The 22,940-nt window shown below is 56.1% G+C and overlaps 1 protein-coding gene across 3 annotated transcripts in view; it reads left to right on the top strand.

Moving 5' to 3' along the window:
• CXXC5 (CXXC finger protein 5) overlaps window positions 1-22,285 on the top strand; it is a 36,290-nt gene extending 14,005 nt beyond the window's left edge. The window contains exons 1-3 of one of the 3 annotated variants that reach the window (XM_062501964.1): window positions 9,587-10,335; window positions 15,451-16,513; window positions 21,217-22,285. In XM_062501964.1, the coding sequence (XP_062357948.1) occupies window positions 15,728-16,513; window positions 21,217-21,261 (831 nt within the window). In that variant the 5' untranslated portion in view covers window positions 9,587-10,335; window positions 15,451-15,727 and the 3' untranslated portion in view covers window positions 21,262-22,285. Of the gene's footprint in view, window positions 1-9,586; window positions 10,336-14,935; window positions 16,514-21,216 lie in introns of those variants that run through there. The other 2 variants (XM_062501965.1, XM_062501966.1) reach the window with 2 other exon arrangements.
• The last annotated feature ends 655 nt before the right edge of the window (window positions 22,286-22,940 follow it).

Here is a 22,940-nt window from a genome sequence, read left to right as displayed (position 1 = left end):
GCCGGAGGCCTGGAGCAGGGGCATCCATGCAAAGCCCCTTCCCGCACCCGCGGGCGTCGCTCCGCGGCTCTCCGGGTGCAGCTGGAAGCTGCTGCGCTTGTCTGGTCCAGCATCCCCCTGGCATGGTTTTGGGGCGCAGCCGGGGTCTGCAGCTGGGGAATCCATGCCAACCCCCCTCCCCGCACCCGTCCCTGCCCGTGGGCATCGCTCCGAGTCTCCAAGAGCTTCTCTCCTGGTTGCCTGCTCCATCGCCCCCATAATCCTGATGGTTTTGGGGTGCAGCGGGGGGGCTGTCAGGGCAGCTGACCCACCATCCGGGCACCGTGCCGGGGGCGCTCCGGGCTGGCCATCCCACCGGCCATGCCCCAGGCATCGCCCCGCTGAGGGATGCTCGCTCCCACGCGCCCTCCGAGCTTCCCAGGAGCATCCCGGGTGCGCGGCCCCCCCCGGGACGAGCGGAGCCCGGCCCCCCCTCGCCGGCTGGGACGAGCCGCGTGCTAAACCCCGTAAGCTGAGCCTCTTTGATCCCCGTCCGATATGATCAGCCGCCGGGAAGCTCTGAGCCGGGCCCAGCGTGATTTCCAGCGTCGCGGAGATTCGAACAGACGCCGCAATTACCGATGGGATCGGGCTGATCCCGCTCTTGGCCTGCTGCTCCACGCTGCCAGAAACAGGGAAAGCACTAGCTGTGACCTTTTTAATATTATTTTTATTATCATCGTCAACGTCAAACTATCCCCCCATCTCGGGCTTGCCATCACTCTCACGCCGGTGGGAAAAGCCTGCTCTCCTCTCCAGCACCTCCCTTCTCAGATCCTTACACCTTCCAAGGAGAGGGGACACAAACTCACCCATCCCAGCAAGCCATTTGGATACAGAGGCTCAATTTAGCTTTAATTAACTTGATTTTTTTACCTCCCCCTGTTTTTGATCGGTAATATCGAGGTGGAAACACCATCCCTACAAATACATCTTGCTAAGGGAGGTGAAACCAAGCTGGGTAATCCAGTGGTAAGGACAGCGCTCCGACAGGTAATGCAGTCGTGCTTGCCTTGAAAGAGAAGATATTTTATATATTTATATACCAAGGGAAAGAAGAGCTGTGTATGTGTTTGCAGAGGCTTCTGCCTGTCACAGAATGGTCCAACCACGCATCTTATCTCATAAAGCCATATTTTGGCCCTTTTTTTTCCCCCCAAGGAAGTGAATTTTAAGCGCCAGGAGACAGTGATGGTTTCTTTGGAGCTGTTAGGATCTGCCATGTACAATAAATCTGTCTTAGTTTGTGGATTATTGGCCCAATAGACCGTAACAGCTCTGTCAGTCCCTCCTGGCGCGCTGTGTCCGGCAAGCTCAGCCTTTGGTGGGTTTTCCTGTTTCTTTTTTTTATTATTATTATTTTTCAGCAGGAATTTGTGAAGGATTTTTCTGTGCCATGTGCATGTACAGCAGCTGATAGGGAATTCACAGGGGCTCTGTAACATTCTTAGCTTTTGGGGTTTTTTTTCTTTTAAAAAAATATTTTGCCTCCAAAGGCACTAAGTCCAAACCCCCCAAAAACAGGACGAAGAGGAGGGCAGAGCCTTCCCTGCCAGGGCCTGCCTCCCCAAAACTTGTGCTGGTTGAGAATGGGGTTTTGCTGAATGGGGTTTTACTGCTTTCCAGGAGGATTTTCCCTGGATGGCCCCGCTCCTGCCGGCCGTTGTTCCCAGTCCACTGTGCTTGATCCAGGCCTGGAAAAACAGGATTTCCCGGGGATGGCGTGGGATGATGTGCTGGCCCCTCAGCCTTACCAGGCGGTGTAGCACATGCTCCTCTCATCCTCAGCCTGGATTTGAGGGGGTCCGAAGTCCCCACAGTTGGGGGGGGGGCATGTGCAGCTGGTCCTGCCCCAGTGACAGGCACCTCCTGGTCCTGCTGCTCAGCGTGGCCCTGGGTGATGATGGGGTGAGATGTGGGGGTGCAGGTGCAGGGCGAGATGTGGGGGTGCACAGTCACGATGGGGTAAGGAGCGGAGCGGGAACCAGAGCGAGGTGCAAGTGCGGGGCACAGGCTGCAGGTGCGGGCAGGGAGGTGTGGGTGCCAGGCTGGTGGCACGGCCTGGGAGGAGTGGATCTGCTGCAGGGCTGGAGAGGCACACACATCCTTAAGGAGAGCGGGAGGAGGCGTGTGGGATTTGGGATGGGGAAGGAGCGGGCTGAGCGCTCGGCCCCTGGCACGGTGGGCTGCCAGCCGGGGATGCCTGTGAGTCCCCCCGGGCACCGCGCTGGGGGAGCCGCTCCGCTCCCAGCGGCTCCGTAAGCCCATTAAGAGCTCAGGGAGCCTTACACCTTGGGGGGCTGCAGCAGGGACTTGCACTGCTTCAGCTTAAACCCCTTGAGCTGAAGCGGGGGTGCTGCTGCGGGGACACGAGGACACCCGTGGCCATCCTCTGGAGACACCCGTCCTGAATCCCCGGCGTGGGTGCTGACTGCTTCCCCCGGGATAGTGAGGGCTGCAGCCCTGGCACCAGGATTTGGCTTTGTTGCATTGTTAGAATGCATCATCAGGATGATAAAGTACCTTTTTTTGTCTGAAAAATCCTCAGAGGAGGATGTTCCCCCTCCGGGTGCTGTCGTTCAGCATCACTGTGTGCAGGAGAAAAGTACAGGGAGGGCAGGTAGGTCCATCTGGGATGGGGAAGCCATACTGGTCAAAGGGAACTTGGTCAGGAATTTTTCTACCTTAACCTAGATGTGCCTTATGTCAAAAGTGTCAGGAGCTATGATGGTAGGAAAGCCCCTTCTCCCCCCTCAGACAGGTCTTTGTGAAGCTCGTGGGATGAAAACATCAGAACACTGAGGGAGATGTTGTGGACAGTTCCTAAAATTCCAGTGGCTTGTTCCAGACACAAAGATAGGTTTCTTTTTGCTGAATCCACCACCACCCAGTCCATATCTGCTGGTGCTCCAGCTTGCTGTGAGGCGCTTGCTGTGGGCGCTCCCTGCCCAGCTCATGCCACAGCCCCTGCTCATCCCCCAGCCTTGCTCGGGCTCATCCTCCATGGATCAAGCCACTGAGGACGAGGTGCAGGACCCTCTGGCATGGGGAAGAGGGAGGAGGATGGGATGGAGGAGGCTGGGGAAGCAGTGAGTCGAGGAGGAATGTTCCTCATGGAAGCTGAGAGCCGGCAGTGGGAAACCCATTTGGTTGGGTGCCCTGTGCTCTGGAGCTTCCCTCCCATGCTGGGAACTTACCAGTGCTGTGGGAAGACCCATCTGGAGATGGGGATATGGGTGTTGGGTTTCAGAAGGGATCAAACCCTTCGTTGGTGAGGGAAGATGATTCTCTTGCAGGGGGATCACAATCCGGCAGGCAGGTCCTGGGAGCAGGCTGGGAGTCCTGAACCCACCCTGGGCTTGCTGGAAAAGGTCTGGACCAGCATGTGGCAGACACCGAGTACATCCAGCTTGTTCCTTGTCATTCCAGCCTGCCACCTGGGAAGTGAGGGAAGGCAGAAGCACTGACATCCAGCTCTAGTTTTAGTGTAGCCCCTCAGAGCATGGGGCCAGGAAGGAGTAGAGGCTGACACCCTGCAGTCAGTCCCCTCAAAGCACATCTCCAGTGTGATAAGCCCTCTCCAGCTCCCACCAAGTAGTGTTTCCTTCATGCTTCAGCTTCCCCAGGCTCTGTCTTGTGGCCCTTCCCTATCTTTCTCTGTGTTGTGACAGCAATGCTGTTTTTCTATCCTGTATTGCCATGTACGGGGAAAGAAGATGCTTTTCATTCTGGGCTGATTCTTGAATAATCAAGTTAAGAACCAGGAAAGATATCCAAGAGGAATCTCTGCAGGAGAGCTTGGCTTGGGTCAGTCCAGATGTGTCCTCTGGCCTCAGGTGTGTTTGCTCACCCGAGAGCACGCTCTGCGTTGGGTGCAGGTAGATGGCTTTTTCCATGGCTGCCCTCCTCGAGCTCATGGAGTGAACCCCTCTGTTTCTTACTGTGAGTCCTGCAGCTCTTTCAGCTGAGGGTCCCATCCTGATTCATGCTCTGGCTACTGGTGGTGATGGTGACTCCTTCCTTCTTCCCAGGGCTCTAGCTCTGCTTTCCAAATGTTCTGGGGTTGGTTCTTTAGGATATGCCAGCTTCCCCCACCTCACCTGTGATTTTTAAAAATTGCCATAGAATCAGAAAATGCTTTGTGTCAGAAGAGACTATCTCATTCCACTCCTTGCCATGGACAGGGACACCTCCCACTATCCCAGGTTGCTCCAAGCTCCATCCAACCTGGCCTTGAACACTTCCAGGGATGGGGCAGTCACAGCTGCTCTGGGCAATCTGTGCCACCCTCATAGGGAATTTCCCCTGATATCTTGTCTACCCCTGCCCTCTGTCAGTTTTAAACACTCGTGCCTTGTCCTGTTACAACAGGCCATGGTGAGAAGTCTCTATCCCCTGATCTCCCATACCCCCTTCATGCATGGAACAGCCACAGTGGGGTCTCATGGCTGTGCAGGACTCCCAGGGACGATCAGAGTGTTCTGTAGCAGTCCCAGTGTTTTCTGTGGTCAGACTGGTATCCCATTAAATACAGGATCTGGGCCTTGGTCCAACACCTCCCTGCTCTGCCACCCCATCATGGGCCTGACAGTTTTCTGGGAACAGTCTACCAGAAACAGTTTTCCTAATAACTCTTGCCAGCAGGTTGCCCAGCAGTGCTGTTTTTCTATCCTGTATTGCCATGTACGAGGAAAGAAGATGCCTTTCATTTTGGGCTGATTCTTGAAGAATCAAGTTAAGAACCAGGAAAGACATCCAAGAGGAATCTCTGCAGAAGAGCTTGGCTTGGGTCAGTCCAGATGTGTCCTCTGGCCTCAGGTGTGTTTGCTCACCCGAGAGCACGCTCTGCGTTGGATGTAGGTCTCCCCAGACATGGTCCTGGTTGAAGGCAGACCTTGTGTCCAAAGACATTTGGTGACCACTGATGCCAGTGTGGCAGTGTCCCCACCATCAGCCTGGATGGGGCACCCTTGGGGCTCCCTGGTCCCCAAGAGGTTGTACAATCCCTCTATCCCGTGGCTCTGCTCTCCTGGAGGATGAGATGCTGGCTGCTCCCTGGGGTTCAGCAGGTGCAGAAGGGAGATAAGCATCATCTTCCTCTTGATCCCAGGATGCTCCAATTTGACCGGTTGTTTGGGTGCTGCATTAACATGGTTTCCTTGACCGCTCTTGCTCTTGAGTGTGGGGATGGCTTGGGAGATCTGGGTCTAGTGCTATGACCATCCAACATGGAAAAGCTCAAGGAAGGGAGAAACACAGTGAGGCCTGCAGGAGATCTGAGGACCAGTGAAACCAGCTCCTGAGGTGTTCCCTAGGATGAACCAAAATGGTGGAGCACCTGCCAAGTTTTGGAGGCGTTGGCAGCAAGTGTCCCCATCCTCTGGCACCTAATGTCCTGGGCAGCACCCGCCCCTCTGCCAGGGCTCCAGAACTGTCCTTCTGCTCAGCACCTTCCAGCCTGCTTACCTGTGCTGCCTGGAATTTCCCTGGGCTCTCTGGTTCCATCCCCAAAGCCTCCAGCAGGATCTGGCTTGCAACAGGGGTCAGTCACCTGTGATGTCTCGGGGAGTAGGAGGCTCTGGGGATGCACAGCAGCAAGCTCAGCTTGTGCATGTTGAAATTAGCAAATCTAAACCACTACACATTAGTTTTTCTGTCTGGTTTTGAACTGAAACCAAGACACTGAGCTAGAGAGCACCAGGGTTTGCTCTGTGTTATTCTGGATCTAAAAGGGAAAAAAAAAAAAAAAAAAAAAAAAAAAGAGCATTGCTCTTTCCCAGTTCCTGCATTTCCTGAGAGCAGCCTAGCTCCTAGCTTATCTTCAGACAGCCTCAGGGGTATTCCCTTGGAGTTTGGGAGTTTAATCAGGCATTGCTGGGGCATGTGAACTCTGCGGCGAGTCGCCGTTCCCAGGGAGGGGAGCGCCTCTCTCTCGCAGATATTTGGGTTGGCGTGCCTGCGCTGGGGGCTGGGCTGGCTGGGAACGTGCTGCTGCCTTTCCTGGGGATGCGACTGGGAATGGCTGTGGGTGACGACCTGCCTGCCTGGGAGGATTGCGGGCAGGATGCCGTGGGCAGGGTGGGTTCCCCTGGACATCCCTGCGGCGGGGCTGCCTGGGCTTTGCTGTGCTCCTTTGGACCTTTCATCCCCTCCAGCCCTGCCTCTGCCACCTGCCTCTTTTCCTTTCAAACCCATGGATTTTCTTTGTAGCATCCTAGGCAAGAGCTTCTGGTCCCCACCAGCTTTTCTGATTATGACCTGGCGCCCTTCTTCTGGCCCCTCTGGCCATAACCTGGCCCTGCTGCTGGTTCTGTTTTGGGTGATTTTGAACTGGGCAGAGAATTAGAATTCCAGTGGAAATGCTCGACGCTGGGCTCTGCTTCACCGGTGGAATCGAGGGCTTTGTTGCTGGCTTTTTTGCAGGCAGTATTTCTTTTTTTGGGGGCTGGATATATTTCTGGCAAGTAAAATGACGGATGCTCTGTTTCGTTTCCAGTGGCAGCGTTTCAGATTCCTTGCTCCAGGGCAGGAGCCGAGCGAACTCCGATTCCAGAGCAGCTCTGGTACCTTGGCAGCTTAAAGGCCACGGGGTTTGCTTGAGTGACAAGCGGTGCTGAGCGTGGGGAAAGCTCGGGAGAGGCAGTTTTGTGCTCCTGCCTTCCATCTCTTGTGAGAGCGAGATCCCACGGAGTGGGGAGGCATCTTCATCCTGTCTTCCTGCTCTGCAGGCAAACTGGGAGGTGGTGGAAAGACGTGGAGAAGGATGGCAAGCCCTGCCTTGAGGGGATACTCCCTGCATCACTGCTGGGGAAATGGGGAGAAGCAAAGTCCTGAGGCATTTCTGCGTCTTCTCCCCAGGAACATCCTCTTGGATGCTCTTAGCCCAGCTCTGCCTCCCCTTGTGCCTGTCTCAGAAGGATAGAATCATGGAATGGTTTGAGTTGGAAGGGACTTTAAAGCTCCTCTCATTCCAGTGCCCTGCCATGGGCAGGGACACCTTCCACTATGCCAGTTTTCTCCAAGCCCCATCCAACCTGGCCTTGGACACTTCCAGGGATCCAGGGGCAGCCACAGCTTCTCTGGGTGACCTGTTCCAGTGTCTCACTAGTGCCTCTGTAGTGATCCAAGTGTGGATCTCAGGGCCTGGCTGAGCTGCACCCTGCGATGTTGGTGAGCTCCAAGCTACCAGGGAGGACAGGACCTGCCAGCAGGGCTGGCCTGCAACAGCAGGGATGCTGCAGTGCTGGGGGTGAGGTGTGAGGGATGGGAGTGCACAGCCCAGGAGGTCAGGGCAGGTCGGGAATCTGTCTTCCTGAAGCTAGCCAGCTTTTTCTTGCTTGTCTGCATGAGAGACACGTGTGGGTCTGCGGGAAGGGTTTGCCCATCCCTCAGAAAACTCCCCTGCCCTTGGTTTTGATGATAGAGAGAACTCTGACTGCTGCCTGCCTCCCAAAATCTGAATCCCAAAACCTCTCAAGCCCTCTGGGCTTACTGGACGCAATTCCTTGGGCACCAGTGAGGATGGGATGGTGCCAGCCCAGTCACTTGGTAAGTTTTGGCTGTGCTCAGCAAGGCTGAAGGGCTGGGAAGAGACCGACTCGGACTCCCTGAGGGCTGTGGGGTGCCTCACTGCCCCCTCCTAAAGCTGAGCCGGTCTTCCCCCCTGAAAACCCTGGCCAAGCAGCCTTCATCCCCTTTCTCTTCTTCCTCCTATTTCCCTCTTGCCGGCAAGGCCAAGCAAAACGTGGTGCTGACCAAAAATAACAACTGCCGGCAGATCCAGACAATGGATAAACCCCTGGTGAGGGCGAGGGCGACCCGAATCCTCCCAGAGGAAGACGGGATTATTCACCGTCCTCTTAGACATCTGTCAATAGCTGCCGTCTGTGGACCCGCTTTCCGACGGGGCCGTCGCCTTCCTGCTGGGAAAAGTGGTTCTTCCAAAGCAGTTGCCTTCAGGAGCAGGGGTGGTGGGCACTTGGGATCTCATCACTGAGCACCATAAGGTCCCCACCACCCATTAATGGCCAAACTCAAATGCACTGAGCTGGCCCCGACGCTCTCAAGTGGCGACAGTGACACAGGTGCTGGCATGGGTGCACCGGCCCATCCCAGTGCCAGCTTTCCTGGGATCTGGAGCAGCCTCTTGGTTTGGGCTCTGCCACCATGGAGCTGCCTGTGGGATGTGGAGGAATCAGGTTTTGAGAGAGCTGGGACCACAAGGAGACCTCTCCAGGCTGGAGCTGTTCTTGAAGACGGCACTGATGGATTTGGGCACTGCTGGAGGTGGCACTTGTGGTGGCACAAATAGATTTGGGCACCGTCGAGGGTGGCGCTTGCAGGTGGCACAAAGAGATTGCACCACTGAAGGTGGCACTGATGGCTTTGGGGCTCTTTGCCATCCAGTATTCCCATGCACTGTGCCTACAACTTTTCCCCTTGTTTTTAATTACCTTCCCTTCACTCTGCCCATGCCAATGGGTCTCTCTGTAAGCTGGTTGTCGGTCAGACCCCAAGTAATTGACTCTGTAATCGCCCCATCTGTTAACAGAGCGATTCACACATCTTAGCTTGCCCTGGGCAGGCATGTGTGGGTCTCCCCTTCAAAGCCACCTTCAGTCTCCCAGCTCTTTGGGGGTCCTGCTGGGACACCCGTTGTTGTTGGCATCTGCCACTGGGCAACGCCTGCCCCTGCCCACCTGTCCCCCATGCCCTGGGGTCACTCTGCCCGGTCCCCTGAACCTCACAGCCCTGAATCACCTTGGGGACCTCACTTGGTGGACAGAAAATGGGGAACTAGCTGGGCCAAAGAGTCCCTGGAGGAAGGTCTGGAGGGGATTTGCAGAGGACAGGGGGGTTCTGCTGGGCTGGGATTGATGGCGTATCTCCGGGGCGATGCCAAGCTGGGGGGAGTGGGCGAGCGGCAGAGCCGTGCCACGGCGCGTGAATGTCAGATGCTGCTTGGCTGCGAGCTGGGCTCGTGCGAGAGCAGATCTGTTCAATCCCATTTGGAGAAGGGGGGAGAGGCGGGGGGGGGGGCTCTTCCCCAGGCTCAATCTGGTAGGTTTTAGTTACAGTCGTTTTAGGATTTGGGCAGCGAATTGGTGCAGCTTTGGCACGGGGGGGATGGATGAGCACCGAGGCTGCCAAGCCTCCCTCATCCCCCGGAATTGGGGAAGGGGGGGGACCACGCAGGTGGGTGCAGCCCCCGGGCTGAGCAGTGTGGTCGTCACCCAGCTCTCTGGGCAGCAGCTGGGCGAGTGGAGGATGGGAGGAGGTGCCTGGCGTTGTCCGCAGGGCACCCGCAGCCCTGCAATGCTCGGGTGGACGCTTCAAATCGTGTTATCTCCATAACCGCCCGGCTCTGGCCGCTCCGAGTGGCAGCGGAGATAAGTGGATTTCTAGGGAGCGCCTGGTCGTCTGACATTTAAGACTCCTTAATCCGTAACCACCACCCCGCGGAGGCAGGACGCAGCCACATTTCTCAGCTGGGGCAGCCCCGGGTGCAGGTCGGTCCCTGTGGTGGTGACTCCAGCTGTGCCAGAGCCACAGGGTGAGGTTCAAGGATGTGCACGAAGGCCCTGGGCACTTCCTTGTCCTCTCCACAGTGACAAGCTCCTTGGAAGTCCAGGGCACGTTGGTGATAGGCTCTGGGTGTGGCTGTGCCGGCAGATTTGGATGCCTGCAGCAGCCATGGGGCTACATGGAAGAACCCAGCACCAGTGGGAAAAGATATGCCCTTGCTGGATCCCTGGTGGAAGGAGACCACCTGGGGAGGTGGCATCACCTCCTGGCTGCTCAGCAGGATGTGGCATGGCCTCACTACGCTGTCCCTGAGGATGTGCCTGGCAGAACACATCCTGGCCCACCCTGAGTATGTGTCCAGAGTTGCTCCTGGGAGACATCACCGGGGCCAACCGGCTGCCTGCGAGAAGGAGACGGGTGAAAGCCACTCTGTGCACCGTGATGATTTGCCATCTGCTTCCAGGGCAAGCTCCAGATGCTGGATTTAATCTTCCATAGCCTTTTTAATTCAGGAGTTGGCTTCTTAACATCCCTCAGTGCCACCTCGGCAGCAGAGACAAGCAGAGTGGCTGCCACGACTGGCCCTTCGAAGGATGTTCTGGAGCACAAGAGATGAACTATGTCTGTGTGAGTTGCCCATCTGGCAACCTGTCATACCTCGACCCGTCATACCTCTGGCTCTTCAACCCACCCAGGGGGAGCCTGAGCATTCACAGCACTTCCCAAACCTCCCCCGGGCCTGGGTGTCCTCTCTAGATGTCTGGAGAAAAGGTGGTGGGTCATGGTATCTTCTGTGGTGCGTCCAGGAGTGGATCTTCTGGCTGGACCAGTTTTTGGAAGGATGAATGCAGAGAGCAGAGCTTGGGGGCTGTTGGGTTGACAGAGGTGATGGCTTGCAAATAACAGGCTTGTCTTTGCCTCAGGCACCTGGTTATCAGGCACCATGGATGGGTGTCCTGTAGGGATAATCAGCCTTGGGAGATCATGGATTGATTTCTCTCTTGGTTCACCTGCTGCTGGACATCTGGTTGGTGAGGCTGTGATAAGACATCATGGCCTGTTTCAGCTGACCTGTGTCACCTGGTGGAGGGAACAGCAGGTTTGACTGTGCTGCAGAAATGGGCACCTGGTAGCTGAATCAGCTGTTGTGGTGCTGGGATTGGAGCTGCCTTGAACCTTGTTCTGGTGGGGCTTGTTCTCCTGAACCTTTGACCTGGCTTGCTGCTGGACCTTCTGGCTTGTGACAGTGCTACAGGGCCATGGTGCTGTTCTACCCACTGCGTGTCTTATCCCAGGATGTTTCAGACACTAGGGTGCCTCCAGGGTGTCTTGTCTGCCCATGCATCACTTCCACCACCTATGGTCCTGTGCTCCTGGCCATCTCAAGGTTCTGTCCGCTGTTGGCCAGGGCAGCTGAAGAGCACAGGGACCACCTCCAGCCCCTGTTTGGAGCTGCAAGGAGAAGGTTGCAGCCTCCCTTGACCTACATCTTTCCTGGGATGCCTTTGAGAGGGGCACATGCTGGTGGTGGGCACCCTACTTTGTTCAGTCCATGGCATGGCTGGGCCCGTCCATCCGTCCGTCTGTCCATCCATCACCGGGGAGTGATGGTGGTGGGAAGGAGGTGATGGCCATGCTGGGTGGGCGGCCACGCGGCGAGGGGGAGGAAGTGGGGACAAAAACGTGGCAGAGGGGACAATTGCAGCCTTTCTCCAGGCTGAAAAGACGCCGGGGTCCCTTCCGTCCTCGTCCTCCGTCTGCTGCGGGCGGACAAAGCCACCGCCCCCAGTGCCCACCCAGCGCCCAGGGATTAGAAAAAAGGCGAATTTTGATTTTCTCCTTTTGTTTCCGGAGCCCGGGAGCAGCTCGACTTCAGCTTTGCTGCTTTCTTCTTCCTTTACGCCGTGTCTGTGCACGGCTGACCAGCCGGCAGCTTTTCTGGGAGGAGGCTGATTTATTTAAAATTAAAGGAAAGCAGAAGTTCTTTCTTGAAGACGAGACTTTTTAGGTCGGCGGGAGCTGATGGCTTTCCAGCCATGCAGCGAAAACACAGGGGAGCCAGCTGGAATTTGCAGCTTGTCATTTTTTTAGGAGAAGCAAAGCTCCTCTCCTGCTCCCCTCTGACAGTGAATGGTGCCTGCAACTGGGGGGAATCTCAGTCCATCGGCTGGCAGGGGTTTTTCCGGACCACCAGAGATGATCCTTTTGCAACCTTTATTTATTTTGGCATTGTCAGGACTATTGCAGAGCAGTCCCCTGTGTGCTGGGGTGCAGGGAGCCCTGGGGCAGAGTGAAGGAGGTGAGGGGTGGTGTGGTGCTGAGAGCTGGAGGAAGAGGAGTATCTCATTTTTTTCACCCCGAGGGCCATGGGAGAACACAGCTGCCTTGCCCCATCTGAGCATTCCAGGCTGGTGGGAGGCAGGTCTTTTGGGTGACCCATGGGAATTATAGAATCACAGGATGGTTTGGGTTTGAAGCATCCTTAAAGATCATGTCATTCCACCCCCTGCCACGCACAGGGACATTGTTCCACTAGACCAGGTTACTCCAAACCCTGGAGTAACTGCCTAACCCTCCAATTTGACCTATAGCATGTCCAGAGATGGGGCTGCCACAGCTTCTCAGGGCAACGTGTTCCACAGGTGCCCTCCCTCACCCTGGTACCCCCTGGCCTTTGGACCCTGGGCCTGGCAGCGGGTCGGTTGCAGGGGAGGAACAGTGTCCTGCAAAGGGTTGGGAACCCCTGGGTGTGGGTTGGGGCCTCCGACCTTGGTGGTGTCCCCTTGAACCCTGGCGTCCCTCCAGGCTGTTAAGCTGCCCCGTGCAAAGAGCCGGGCGAGGGAGCCCATCACGTGCCCCTTAATGCCGCGGCCGGGACTAAGCACCTTCTGACAGGGACCCAGATGACGCTGCCCGGCGCCTTCCCCAAGGGATGGGGGCCGGAAAAGGGGCAGGAACGGGACGGGGAGGGGGGAGGGTGTGGGGGGGGGGGGGGCCCTCACCGTCTTTACTCGGGTCAATCATAAAGAAGGGATTAAGATCATTAATTCCTCCCCCCGCTGCAATTAACGGCGGGGCCGGGCAGCGGCTGGCGGGGAGCAGAGATAGCTGCTGTGCTGGGTGGTCCCACGGTGGCAGGATGGGAGACCTGCCCTTTAATGCACGTACCCCCCAGCACCCCGGTGTGGGGACGCTGTGGGGACAGACCCGTCCCAGCTGGCACGGCCGCGGTGTCCGGCGCCTGCTGGCGCGGTGGCCCCGGGGGCTGGAGGGCAGCGCCGGGTGGTTGCAGATGGTGGGAGCTGGCGGAGGCAAAGCGGCGGCCGGGACAAAGGCGGGATTGTGCGGTGGCGCCGCTGGCACGGCTCGGCACGGCTCGGCGCCGCACCCCGTGCCAGCGGCGGGCACTGCCTTGCGCCGCTGGGGCTGAGCGCGGCCACGGCACTGTGCTCGCAGCCCGCTCCCAGCCGGGCTCAGAGCTGCTGGCACCCGATCCGTGGGGCATGGTGGGACCAGCCAGGGAGGCTGGACGGGATGTCTGGCTGCAGAAGAAGACGGGAACTGGCGGAAATGGTGACCACGGCGTGGCTTCGGCTGGTGTCCTCCCCACTTTCGGCACCTGGAGCCCGCTGCGGGGTCGTGGGGAGGCTCATGCGGGCAGGACCCAGCTCTTTTCCAGGACCACGCAGAGCATCTCCAGCAGTCCTGGCTGGAGACCACCCGTACCTCCCCGGTACGGCAGCGGGCAGGGTGGCGAATGCCGGGGCGATCTGGCCGGGCGCTTGGCTCCCTGCACGCTGCAGGGCGGGCGGAAGAGGCGCAGGGCCGCAGGAAAGGCGGCCGCGGGCAGGCGTGAGATAACACCCCCGGGCGCGTTATCTCACATCCTCCCGTCCGGTGCTTTTCCTGCCGCGCTCCCCGCTCCGGCCCCAGCGCCCGTTGCTGTCGGCACTGAGGTGTGACCCGTCCTAAGGTCTCCAGGGACGGGTCCCCCAGCTCCCCGACAAAGGGGACGGGTGATTCAGCTGCACGGCAGCAGCTCGCCCATCCTCCCGGCTCTCCGTCGTCCCTTTGGGGTGCGCCCCACCTCACGGCTGCTCAGCATCCCCCCGCCTGGCGTGGAGCGGGATGCTGGGGAAGGGCAGCCCGTCCTGCCGCCGCAGCCCTCCCTCCCCACGTGGCCTGGCGAGCTCCCGGCTGGAGCCCAAGCCCTGCATCGATCGGCGCTGCATCTTAAATCCCGCAGCAGCTGAAGCAAGCGGTTTTCAGCGCCAGGGCGGGGGGGTTTCTCCGTGGGCGAGCCGGCTCTGGCACCGGAGTGAGACACCGGGGCTGCTTCCGCAGCCGGTACCACGGCAATTGGCACAAGGACCTTGCCCCCATCAGCGTTTTCACAGAGATGCCCAAGCTATCTGTGGGAAAGGGTCCTCCTGGGCTATTGTGGAGTTCCTGGGGCTGCATTGGAGAAGGGGATCCGAAGGGTGATGGATGAGCAGGAGTGGGGTGTGGGGGTGCAGGCATGCCCCTCGGTCTACTGCATCACCCCCACACAGGAGTGAGGTTCTCAGCAGAGCTCTCCACACATGGCCGTATCCCTGTCTGGGCTCTGGAGAGGAGGGTGCTGGGATAGCCAGGATGGAGGGATGGGGTGGGCAAGGGGCCTTCTCCCAGTGCCACCCTCCCCCAGCTGCTGCCGGGGTGGGGACGTGGGTTCCTGCTCCACTAAGCCCTGCAGCTTTTCTCCTCTAAAGCCTGATTACTTGGCGGTGCCTGTGTGTGTGCGTGCTTGGGAGGGAGGAGGAGGAGGAATTTCACAACAAGTGTTTGCAGCCACACTGGACCCAGCTGCCCCAGAGTTGCCCCAGGGACAGCAGCATAGCTTCCACTCCAGGAAGGCTCTTGCTGTCACTGCTGAGCCCATGGCTGTGCTGGAGCAGCTGGGCATGTGTGCTGGGCATGCTGGGGCAAGGCAGGAGGCCAGCACTGGGGCTTGGAGGTGGAAGCTGTGGCTCCCTATGGGGTTGAAGGTGGGCACTGCAGTTCCTGATGAGGCTTGAAAGTGGATGCTGCAGCTCCCTGTTTGGTTTGGAGATGGAGATGGACACTGCAGCCCTTGATGGGGTTAGCAGGTGGATACCATGGCTGCCTATGGGATTTGGAATTGGATGCTGGAAGTGATTCAGAATTGGATGATGCAGCTCCCAGTGGGATTTGGGGTGAACACTGCAGCTGTTGGTGGGGTTTGGAGGAGGATGCTGTGGATCCCGGTGGCCCTTGAAAGTGGACACTGCCACTCTCCATGTGGCTTCCTTCCCCTGCTCAGTGTTGGCTCAGGGACAATCGTCCAGGAGGAGAAAGAGAAGGAGGAGAAGGGGTGCAGCCTAGCCTGAGCTGGGTGAGCAGCATCCCTGGGATTGTGGGAGCTGGGGTGTTGCCTCCATGGCACTTGGCTTGGGGAACAAGGGTGGCTGCAGGGCGGGAACCAGGCACCTCTTGCATGATGAGCTCCGGCTACTGGCCCGGGAGCATCCCGCTGGTGCCTGCGGTCCCATCCGGTGTGGGGCCGCACGCCGCTGGAGCGGAGCGGGAGATGAGCCCCGTGACTTCCCTGGGGCTGCTGTCCCTGGGGGAGGAGAGCTGGGCACAGAGAGTCTTTAAGCATCAGAGTGCCATTGCTACCAGGCCAGGACCTTCCCCTGTGACCCCCCACTTCTGTCTGGATGGCGACCCTTTTAGAGAGCAGCGGAACGGATCTCCACCGAGGTCCGTTCCCTGGAGTTCCTTTGTTCGCGGAGCTGAGATTTTCATGGCAGGGGGAGGAAGAGCTGCTTTGAAAAGCCCGTTGGCTCTTGCCAGCACTAACTCTCTTTTCTTTTCTCCTTCCAGAGCTGTGTGGTGTGTCCCAGAGCCGCAGAGTATGTCTGTGCACTGAGAGCACCCTGAGTCCTCCGCAGCCGGAGCAGGAGGAGACGCCCCGTTGATGCGCGGCCCCGTCTGAGCGTCCCCGGTGGCTGGCGGGCCGGTGCTACCAGAAGGGCTTTGGGGGTCTTTTGCTTTGGCATTGGGGTGGGGTTTTTTTTTTGTTTGTTTTCTTGGCTTTTTTTTTTTTTTTTTTTTTTTTTTTAAATTTTGGGGTTGGTTTGGTTGTTGTGTTCCGGGCACCATGTCAAATTCGGGCTCCCATCAAGACACTGGGAACAAGCCAGAGACGGAAAAAAACAATCAAGATGACTCTCAACCCCCTGTCAACTCCGAGAGGAGGAACAAAAGTGGAATAATAAGTGAACCTTTGAACAAAAGTCTTAAGAAGTCCCGTCCACTCTCCCACTATTCCACCTTTGGTAGCAGCAGCTCGGTAAGCGAACATTCAGAGAAAGGCAACCCCTTAGCTAATGGCAACGATGCGACTGTGGATAAAAGTCATTCTACCTCAAAGCACAAAAACATCTCTAGTATGCTGAGCAAATTAGACCGGATGTCGGAGCTCTCCTCAGAAGGACAGACCGCCCTCCAACAGTTTGCTCAGTCAACAGAAATGCTCAAAAGAGTGGTACAGGAGCATCTTCCTCTAACAAGCGAGCACGGGACTGGTATCTCTGACATGGAGGCAGTCTCAGCTGCAGAGACAATGAACGGCCCCTCTGATTTTCCTTACCTGGGGGCTTTTCCCATCAACCCAGGCCTTTTCATTATGACCCCTGCCGGCGTGTTTCTGGCAGAGAGCGCGCTCCATATGGCTGGCTTGGCAGAGTATCCCATGCAGAATGAGTTGGCATCTGCCATCAATTCGGGGAAAAAGAAACGGAAAAGATGCGGCATGTGCCCGCCCTGCCGAAGACGGATAAACTGCGAGCAGTGCAGCAGTTGTAGGAATCGCAAAACTGGCCACCAGATTTGCAAATTCCGAAAATGTGAAGAACTCAAAAAGAAGCCTTCTGCAGCACTGGAGGTAACCGGCCCCTCTCAGGCACCCTAACCCCTCCTCGGGCTGCGCTCCTGGGTTTGGATCTTGCCCTAGATAATAAAACACCTGGTACTTCTTACTTTTTTTTTTTTATTTTTCCCTTTTCCATTAGCAGCTCTCACCCTGAGACGTGTGCTCTGCCCAGTGCCCCCAGTCCCCACCTTCTGCTATGTACTGGGGTTGACTGGTGTGGGGAGGAGGGCTGGGGTCTCTCCCTGGGGTCCCTGGACATACTGGACTTTGCTCTCCCCTTTGCAAGCACAGGCAGCAGCAGGGCTCTGCTGGGGTTTTGGTGACAGCATTCCCTATCCTCAGCAGGTGGCAGCTCCCTGAGCTGGGGAGCAACATATAACCCCAGAGGAAGGGGACGACATTTTGGGGCAGATCTGGGGATAATTGGTGATGATGAAACCCATGGCCACAGTGCAGCCAAAGGCCAGCCCCTCTGCTCTGAGCAGGAGCACAACGTCCCCTGGTTTTGGGAGCAAACTGCTGCAGTGTGCACTGGGCAGCATCCCCAGTGGAGTGGCTGTGCCAGTCTCCCTGGGCCAGCATCCCTCTGGGGTGCTCAGGATGAATCTGTAAGGCAGCAGCTGGATTTCCCATGGCAGGAGTGCTGCAGTCCCCACTGGCAGTGCTCCTGTTTCAGCACCCAGCAGAGCCAGTAACGTCCCTGCTCCTGCTGGGGATGCCCAGGTGTGAGCCAGATGCTCAGGCTGTCACTGCCCACCACGGCCTGCTTGTGGATGTCCTTGGCTTTGGAGGAGAACCATTGGGTTGGAGTGCCACCTTGCCAAATCCACTGGGGAGGGGTGGATTTATGTGGGGACTACAGGGAAAGTCTGATGACTTGGGTTGTGTGGGCCTGAAACTTATTAGGGGCCGTGGGCTGCTGCATGGCATGGTGGGGCTGGGTGCCAGCAGGGCAGGGGTGTCCCATGTACACGCTGCCCTGGCAGAGCCTCCCTCTTCCTGCACACCCTGGTGTTGTGCTGAAGCCAGGTTTGATTTTCCCATGAGCTGACCCCACTCTCAGCCATGCCGGTGTGCTTCCTCCTTCTGGTGAGCACATCCCCATGGAGAGACAGCAGGGGCTAAAAAGTCACCTGGACATCAGCTGGATCGTGCATCCTGGCACAAGGGCTTTGGCCATCCTCTGGTGGTCTCAAGGCAACCAAAGCCTGCTGCTCCCTCAGCCACGTTCTACGTTTTTCAATTAGCATCAGCTCTGAATGAATACTGAAGGGGAAAAAAATCTATTTGGGTGGTGGGGATGAGGAGAGGGGGACTGTGTCTTTCAAAAACCGCTGTATTGCTAAATTATATTCTTGTTCTAATTTGCTGAGTCAGTGATCTGGAAAAAGGGAGAAAGGGAAAAAAAAAGTTCATTTCTTCCAAAGAGTCCTAAAGCAGGTCAATAAACTTGGAGCTCACAGCAGCCAGAGGAGTCGCTCCCTTCTGCCAGCACTGGGTCTAGGGGTCATAAAGAGCACCAGGAACCCATGGAATGATCACCCCTGTGATGGGTTTCTCCATCTCATGACTGGCTGGGAAATTGAGGCCACTGAAATAGGGTTCTGCATCTTGTAGAGTTGGGCCCCACCTGAGATGAATCCCCATCCCTCCTGGGCATGACCAGGTGTGTCGAGACTCAAGAGAGAGCTCAAGTTCATGCCACCGTGCTGGGGGGACGGATGCCTGGGCAGGTGTGGGTTTCTCCAGGGCATCACCTTCCTGTTTTCATGACAGACCCTCCCCTCTCTCAGAACATCTGCTTGCACCCTGTGTTGACCTTGGTAGGGTTGTACAAGATTGTGGCTGGGACAGGGACACCATGACCTCGGCTGATGTCCCAGGTCACCTGGGTGAAAGTTGGGTTGTTAAATCTGACCTGCCAACCAGCCTTGCTCAAACATTGGGCCAACCCTGTGCTGCGCTGGAGATCTGTCTGGAGAATGCCAGGATGCAGAGCTCCATTGACTGCTGGTCCTGCTGGGGTGCCATCACACTGCCGTACTTGATACTGGGACAGAAGGGGCCATTCAGTGGCCCTTCATGTGGGGCTGAATCATTCACAAGGCTTTGTGAAGCATTGCCCCTGTCTGTGGGGAGCAGTGCCATTGCCCAGGAGCAGGACAGTGACTCTGTCCTGCCACCCCTGTGCATCCAGAGGAATGTTCTCAGAGAGCCCAGACAGGAGCTGCAGCTACAATTAAACATTGATCTAAAATCAAGCAGTAAAAAAAAAATAGAATTAAACCTTTATGATGGTGTAAAAAAATTGGCTAAATCCCTCAACTGCCGTTCAGCTTTATCTGCACATCTACAGAGCCCGAAGAACCGGTCACCACTGGTGTCCTGCTCTGGTGGGGCTGCCTGGGGCTCTAAGACCGGCGAGGTTGGGAGCAGGCAGCAACACGTCCTTGCCCTGACCAGGCTCCTCTGGGCTCTGCCAGCCCCAGCAAACCCTGGCTGATGCTGTGAGGGCTGCTGGCCAGCCCTGCACAGGTCACCCTGGACTTGTCTGCAGAGCTGGAGGTCACATGAAGGCCATGAATAGTTGGGATTTGACTCATCAGAGCTGTTCTCTATCCAGAGAAGCTGTGCTGAAGAGCTTTGGTGCCCCAGATAGAGCCAGTGAGGGTCACTGTCACCCTAATGTCAGCCTCGCAGAGAGACTTTGGCCATGGAGGACAAGGGGTGAACATTTTAAACTGAGAGAGGATAGACTTAAGTTGGACATAAGGTAGAAATGTTTATGATGAGGGTGGTGAGGCCCTGGCACAGGTTGTGCAGAGAAGCTGTGGCTGCCTCACTGCTGGAAGTGTCTGAGGCCAGGTTGGATGGGGCTTGGAGCAACCTAGGATAGTGGAAGGTGTCCCTGCCTATGGCAGGGGGTAGAATGAGATGATCTTTAAGATCTCCTCTAAACCATTCTGTGAGTGTGATTGAGGGGATGAGGGGGATCTCTCCCAGGCATCAATATTAGAGCTGGTTGTTCATCTTAATTTAATAATAAAGGACCAGAGGTATTTATCAGCCATTTCCTTCCAGACCCATGAGAAGCTGCCTCTCCCCTCTTTCCTCTCCTCTGGGATGATGGATCTGGGTAGGTGGCCAGTTCTGGAGAGTTCACCCTGCTCTGACTTGCCTTTTCTGCATTCATTGCCTTGAGTGGGATCCAGTGTGGTCAGTGTGGAGCGCCACAGCCCTGTGCATCACTGGGCACGGGCACTTGTGCCTTCCCGGACGTCTGATGGTGTGTCACAGACACCTTGGGGAAGGGGTGATGCCTGCAGCATGCCCCAGCTCAATGTTCTCCCCAGCATGAGCTGGGAGCAGGAGCAGGTGACATCTGTCAGCAGCCTGGTGGTCACCACCAGCTCTTGTCCATTCTGGCCCTTGCCCAAGCCCTGTGTTTGGGTTGTGCCTGTGGAAGGGGACGTGCTCCTGCAGGGATGGGGTGGTGCTGCTCTGGTTTTTCATTGAGGCTTGGTAGATGTCTTGATCCAAGAGAAGGACCCAGTGAGATCTGCATAGAATTAGGGAACAAAATGAGTCTGCTTTGACTCTTGGGATGCTACGTGAGGTGTCCCAGCCCTGTACATGGGCTCAGCATTGTGCCCCTGCGGGCCCCATGGCAGCCAGTCTGCTGGCCCACACCTGTCACTGCAACCTGTGGCCTCTTTCCCATTGATGTTCCTTGCTTGTTTGGAGATGTGGGACCTGAAGGGTCCTCTCAGGTGATTGTGTGGTGATCCTGTGGTGGTTGTGTGTCTGGCTGGCACAGCTCAGCCTTGGCACTGAGAAACGTTGTGGTCCTTGCATACTCCACCTCTGTTCTCATGAACATTGCGCAGGCTCTCCACCTCATGCAGATGGGAAATGTCCCTGGTTCTCCTTCCAGAGGACCACAGTGCTACTGGGGCATGGCCCCACACCATCTTTCCTGGAGGGCTTCTAAGAGATCTTGTCCACCGTTTGGCTCTTTGTTGGCCGTGGGGTGAGCCTGGTGGGACTCATTCCCCTTCACCCTGTGAGGTGCTGAGGTACCCAGTGGTGCCTGCAGTTGCTCTGTTGGGATCAAGGTTGTTCTTTGAGGCTGAGCACGTCCCATGTCCTGAGCAGCTCCTGCTCTGGTGTGCCCAGGCCCATCCAGCTCCTACTCCCTGCCCCAGTTTCCATCCAAATGCGCTCCTACACCCATCTGGTGGTTGGGCTCCTGTCCTCTGGGTGTCTGTCTGTCCGTCCATAGCAGGGACTGTGGGGGTTGGCAGTGAGGGGACTGTGCTGGGTTATGCCAGGCCATGCTGACTGCCCACAGCCCAGCCAGTGTGCTCACTGCTGGCCAGAGGGACATTGTGCCAGCTGTGGCACTGGGACAGGGGGACATGAGGGTGTGGGAGCAATGGCCGAGCTGCTGTGCTGGTGCCCGGTCAGGAGGGGGTCTGGCAGCAGGGGGACTCAGTTCTCCCTCCTGCTGGCATAGTGGGTTGGAAATTTTGGGATGTAGAGCTGCATCAAAGGGTGCTGAGCCTGGGCTGGATCCATCCCAAGGCTGGGGACCGGGATGAGGGGTGGGGTGAGGGGTGGGTGCCCAGCCCTGGTGCTGCACACCTGTGCCGGACCCGACCTAACGCCTTGTCCCTTCTTCTTCTGTCCCCCTCCCTGTCTCTCTTCCTTTCCAGAAGGTGATGCTTCCTACAGGAGCCGCGTTCAGATGGTTCCAGTAGGAACGGGAATCCCAAAGCTCTGTCATCCAAGTGCAATGTCACTGCTTGCTTGTGTTGTCTCAGGCAAGGGATTTTTGGCTGAAATGAATGGATGCACCTGTGTCTCTTTAGAACCAAAAATATTTTCTCGCAAATCTCATTCCTGTTTTTATAATTTTTTCTTTTTTCTTTTTTTTTTTTTGCGTTCGTTTTAACATCTTCGAGTCCTAGTCAGACATTTAACTGCTTTTCAAATAAAAAACAAAAAAATAATTAAAAGAAAAAAACAATGGATCTGTAAAGTACCAAGACTTAATAGACAGAGTATGGACAATCAGTTTCTTTCTGTGTTTTGGTGTTGATGTTGTTTATGTGTGAAAGATGCAGTACTTGTGTAGGGAATGTAAATTTACAGTAACCTTTTAAAATCTAGTTACTAATAAGCACTACTGTAATTTAGCACAGTTGTTTAATTGCACCCTCATTTATACTTTTTATTTGATTCTTTCCCATCATACAATAGAGTGGATAGTTTCTAGAATGCCTCAACTTCATGTTTATAAATGAGAATATGTTTAAAGCGATGTAGTATCCCTTCTCCTCACCATTCACCTCTGGAAGTTTAGCCCACAAGAGGGTCAGTATATAAAAGGTGGAAGAAAACAATTGCTACACAACTGGCGGAATTCAAAAAAAAGGAAAAAAAAAGAGTAAAAAAAAGGCAAAAAAAAGAGAGTCGTTGTTAGTTTATTAATATAGAACAAGAAATGCTGCGTACACAAAATCCTCCTAATTGCAATGGTTTACTCCTATAAGTAATTTTTGTAAACTTACAGAAGTTAAAATCAAAATAAAACAAATATTGCAGGACCTGTGCTGAAGCAGTTACGCAAAGTGATATTTCTCTTCTGTTCACCCCCCGTCTCTCCAGCTCTCTCTCCATCATTAAATTGAAATGCTGTTTGTAATGTTTTAGCGATCCAGGCTGTTTTTGTGAATAAAATGAATGCATGTTTTGTGTCATGATTTCCAGCTTGGTCATTTCTCTCCTACCCCTCTGTCTAGCCCTCCAGGCCCCCCAGCAGTGGTGGTGGCCCATGTGCCATGGTCCTGCTGGCTGTGGGGACCTCTCCAGTGACAATGCCGGAGCATGGTGGGACGGTGTGATGAGCTGAGCTGGAGTCGCCCTGGCTGCTAAATCCCCCTGGTTAATCCTGGCAGTGTCTGGGCTAAGCCAGCCTCCGCTCCTCCTGGGGATATTTCCTGGCTTGATTTGCCTGGAGTTTTACCCAACAGTGCCAACACCACTTGTTTTGGTGAAATAATATTAATGTGCCATGTAGAATGGGCAGTGAGGCTCGTGTTGTTTGGACAAGTCTAAAATGAGATCCCAAAGGTGAGTGGGCTCTGGGATGGCTTTCCAGCCTGGCCTCATGTTGGGACTGGATCAGAAGGAGCTGTCTGGGATGGAGGGGATGTTGGATGGGCTCAGCCACGGATGAGCCATCAGGTTGGTGCTTGGGGTGCTGTGCTGGGAATCATGCCAGGCAGGTGGGGTGGGAGCCTCCTCCCAGTCCCCTGGAGGTTCTCCAGGGTCATCCCAGCCAGGCAAGAAGTAGATCCGGCTGGACCCGGCAGTGCTGGCTCTGCCTTTCCGGGAGGAGGTAGCCAGAGCCTTTGTCCCCATCTCCAGCCAGTGT

This window comes from Cinclus cinclus, chromosome 14, assembly GCF_963662255.1.
Source record: "Cinclus cinclus chromosome 14, bCinCin1.1, whole genome shotgun sequence".
Taxonomy (NCBI): Eukaryota; Metazoa; Chordata; class Aves; order Passeriformes; family Cinclidae; genus Cinclus; species Cinclus cinclus.
This window is presented reverse-complemented; position numbering and strand designations above follow the sequence as displayed.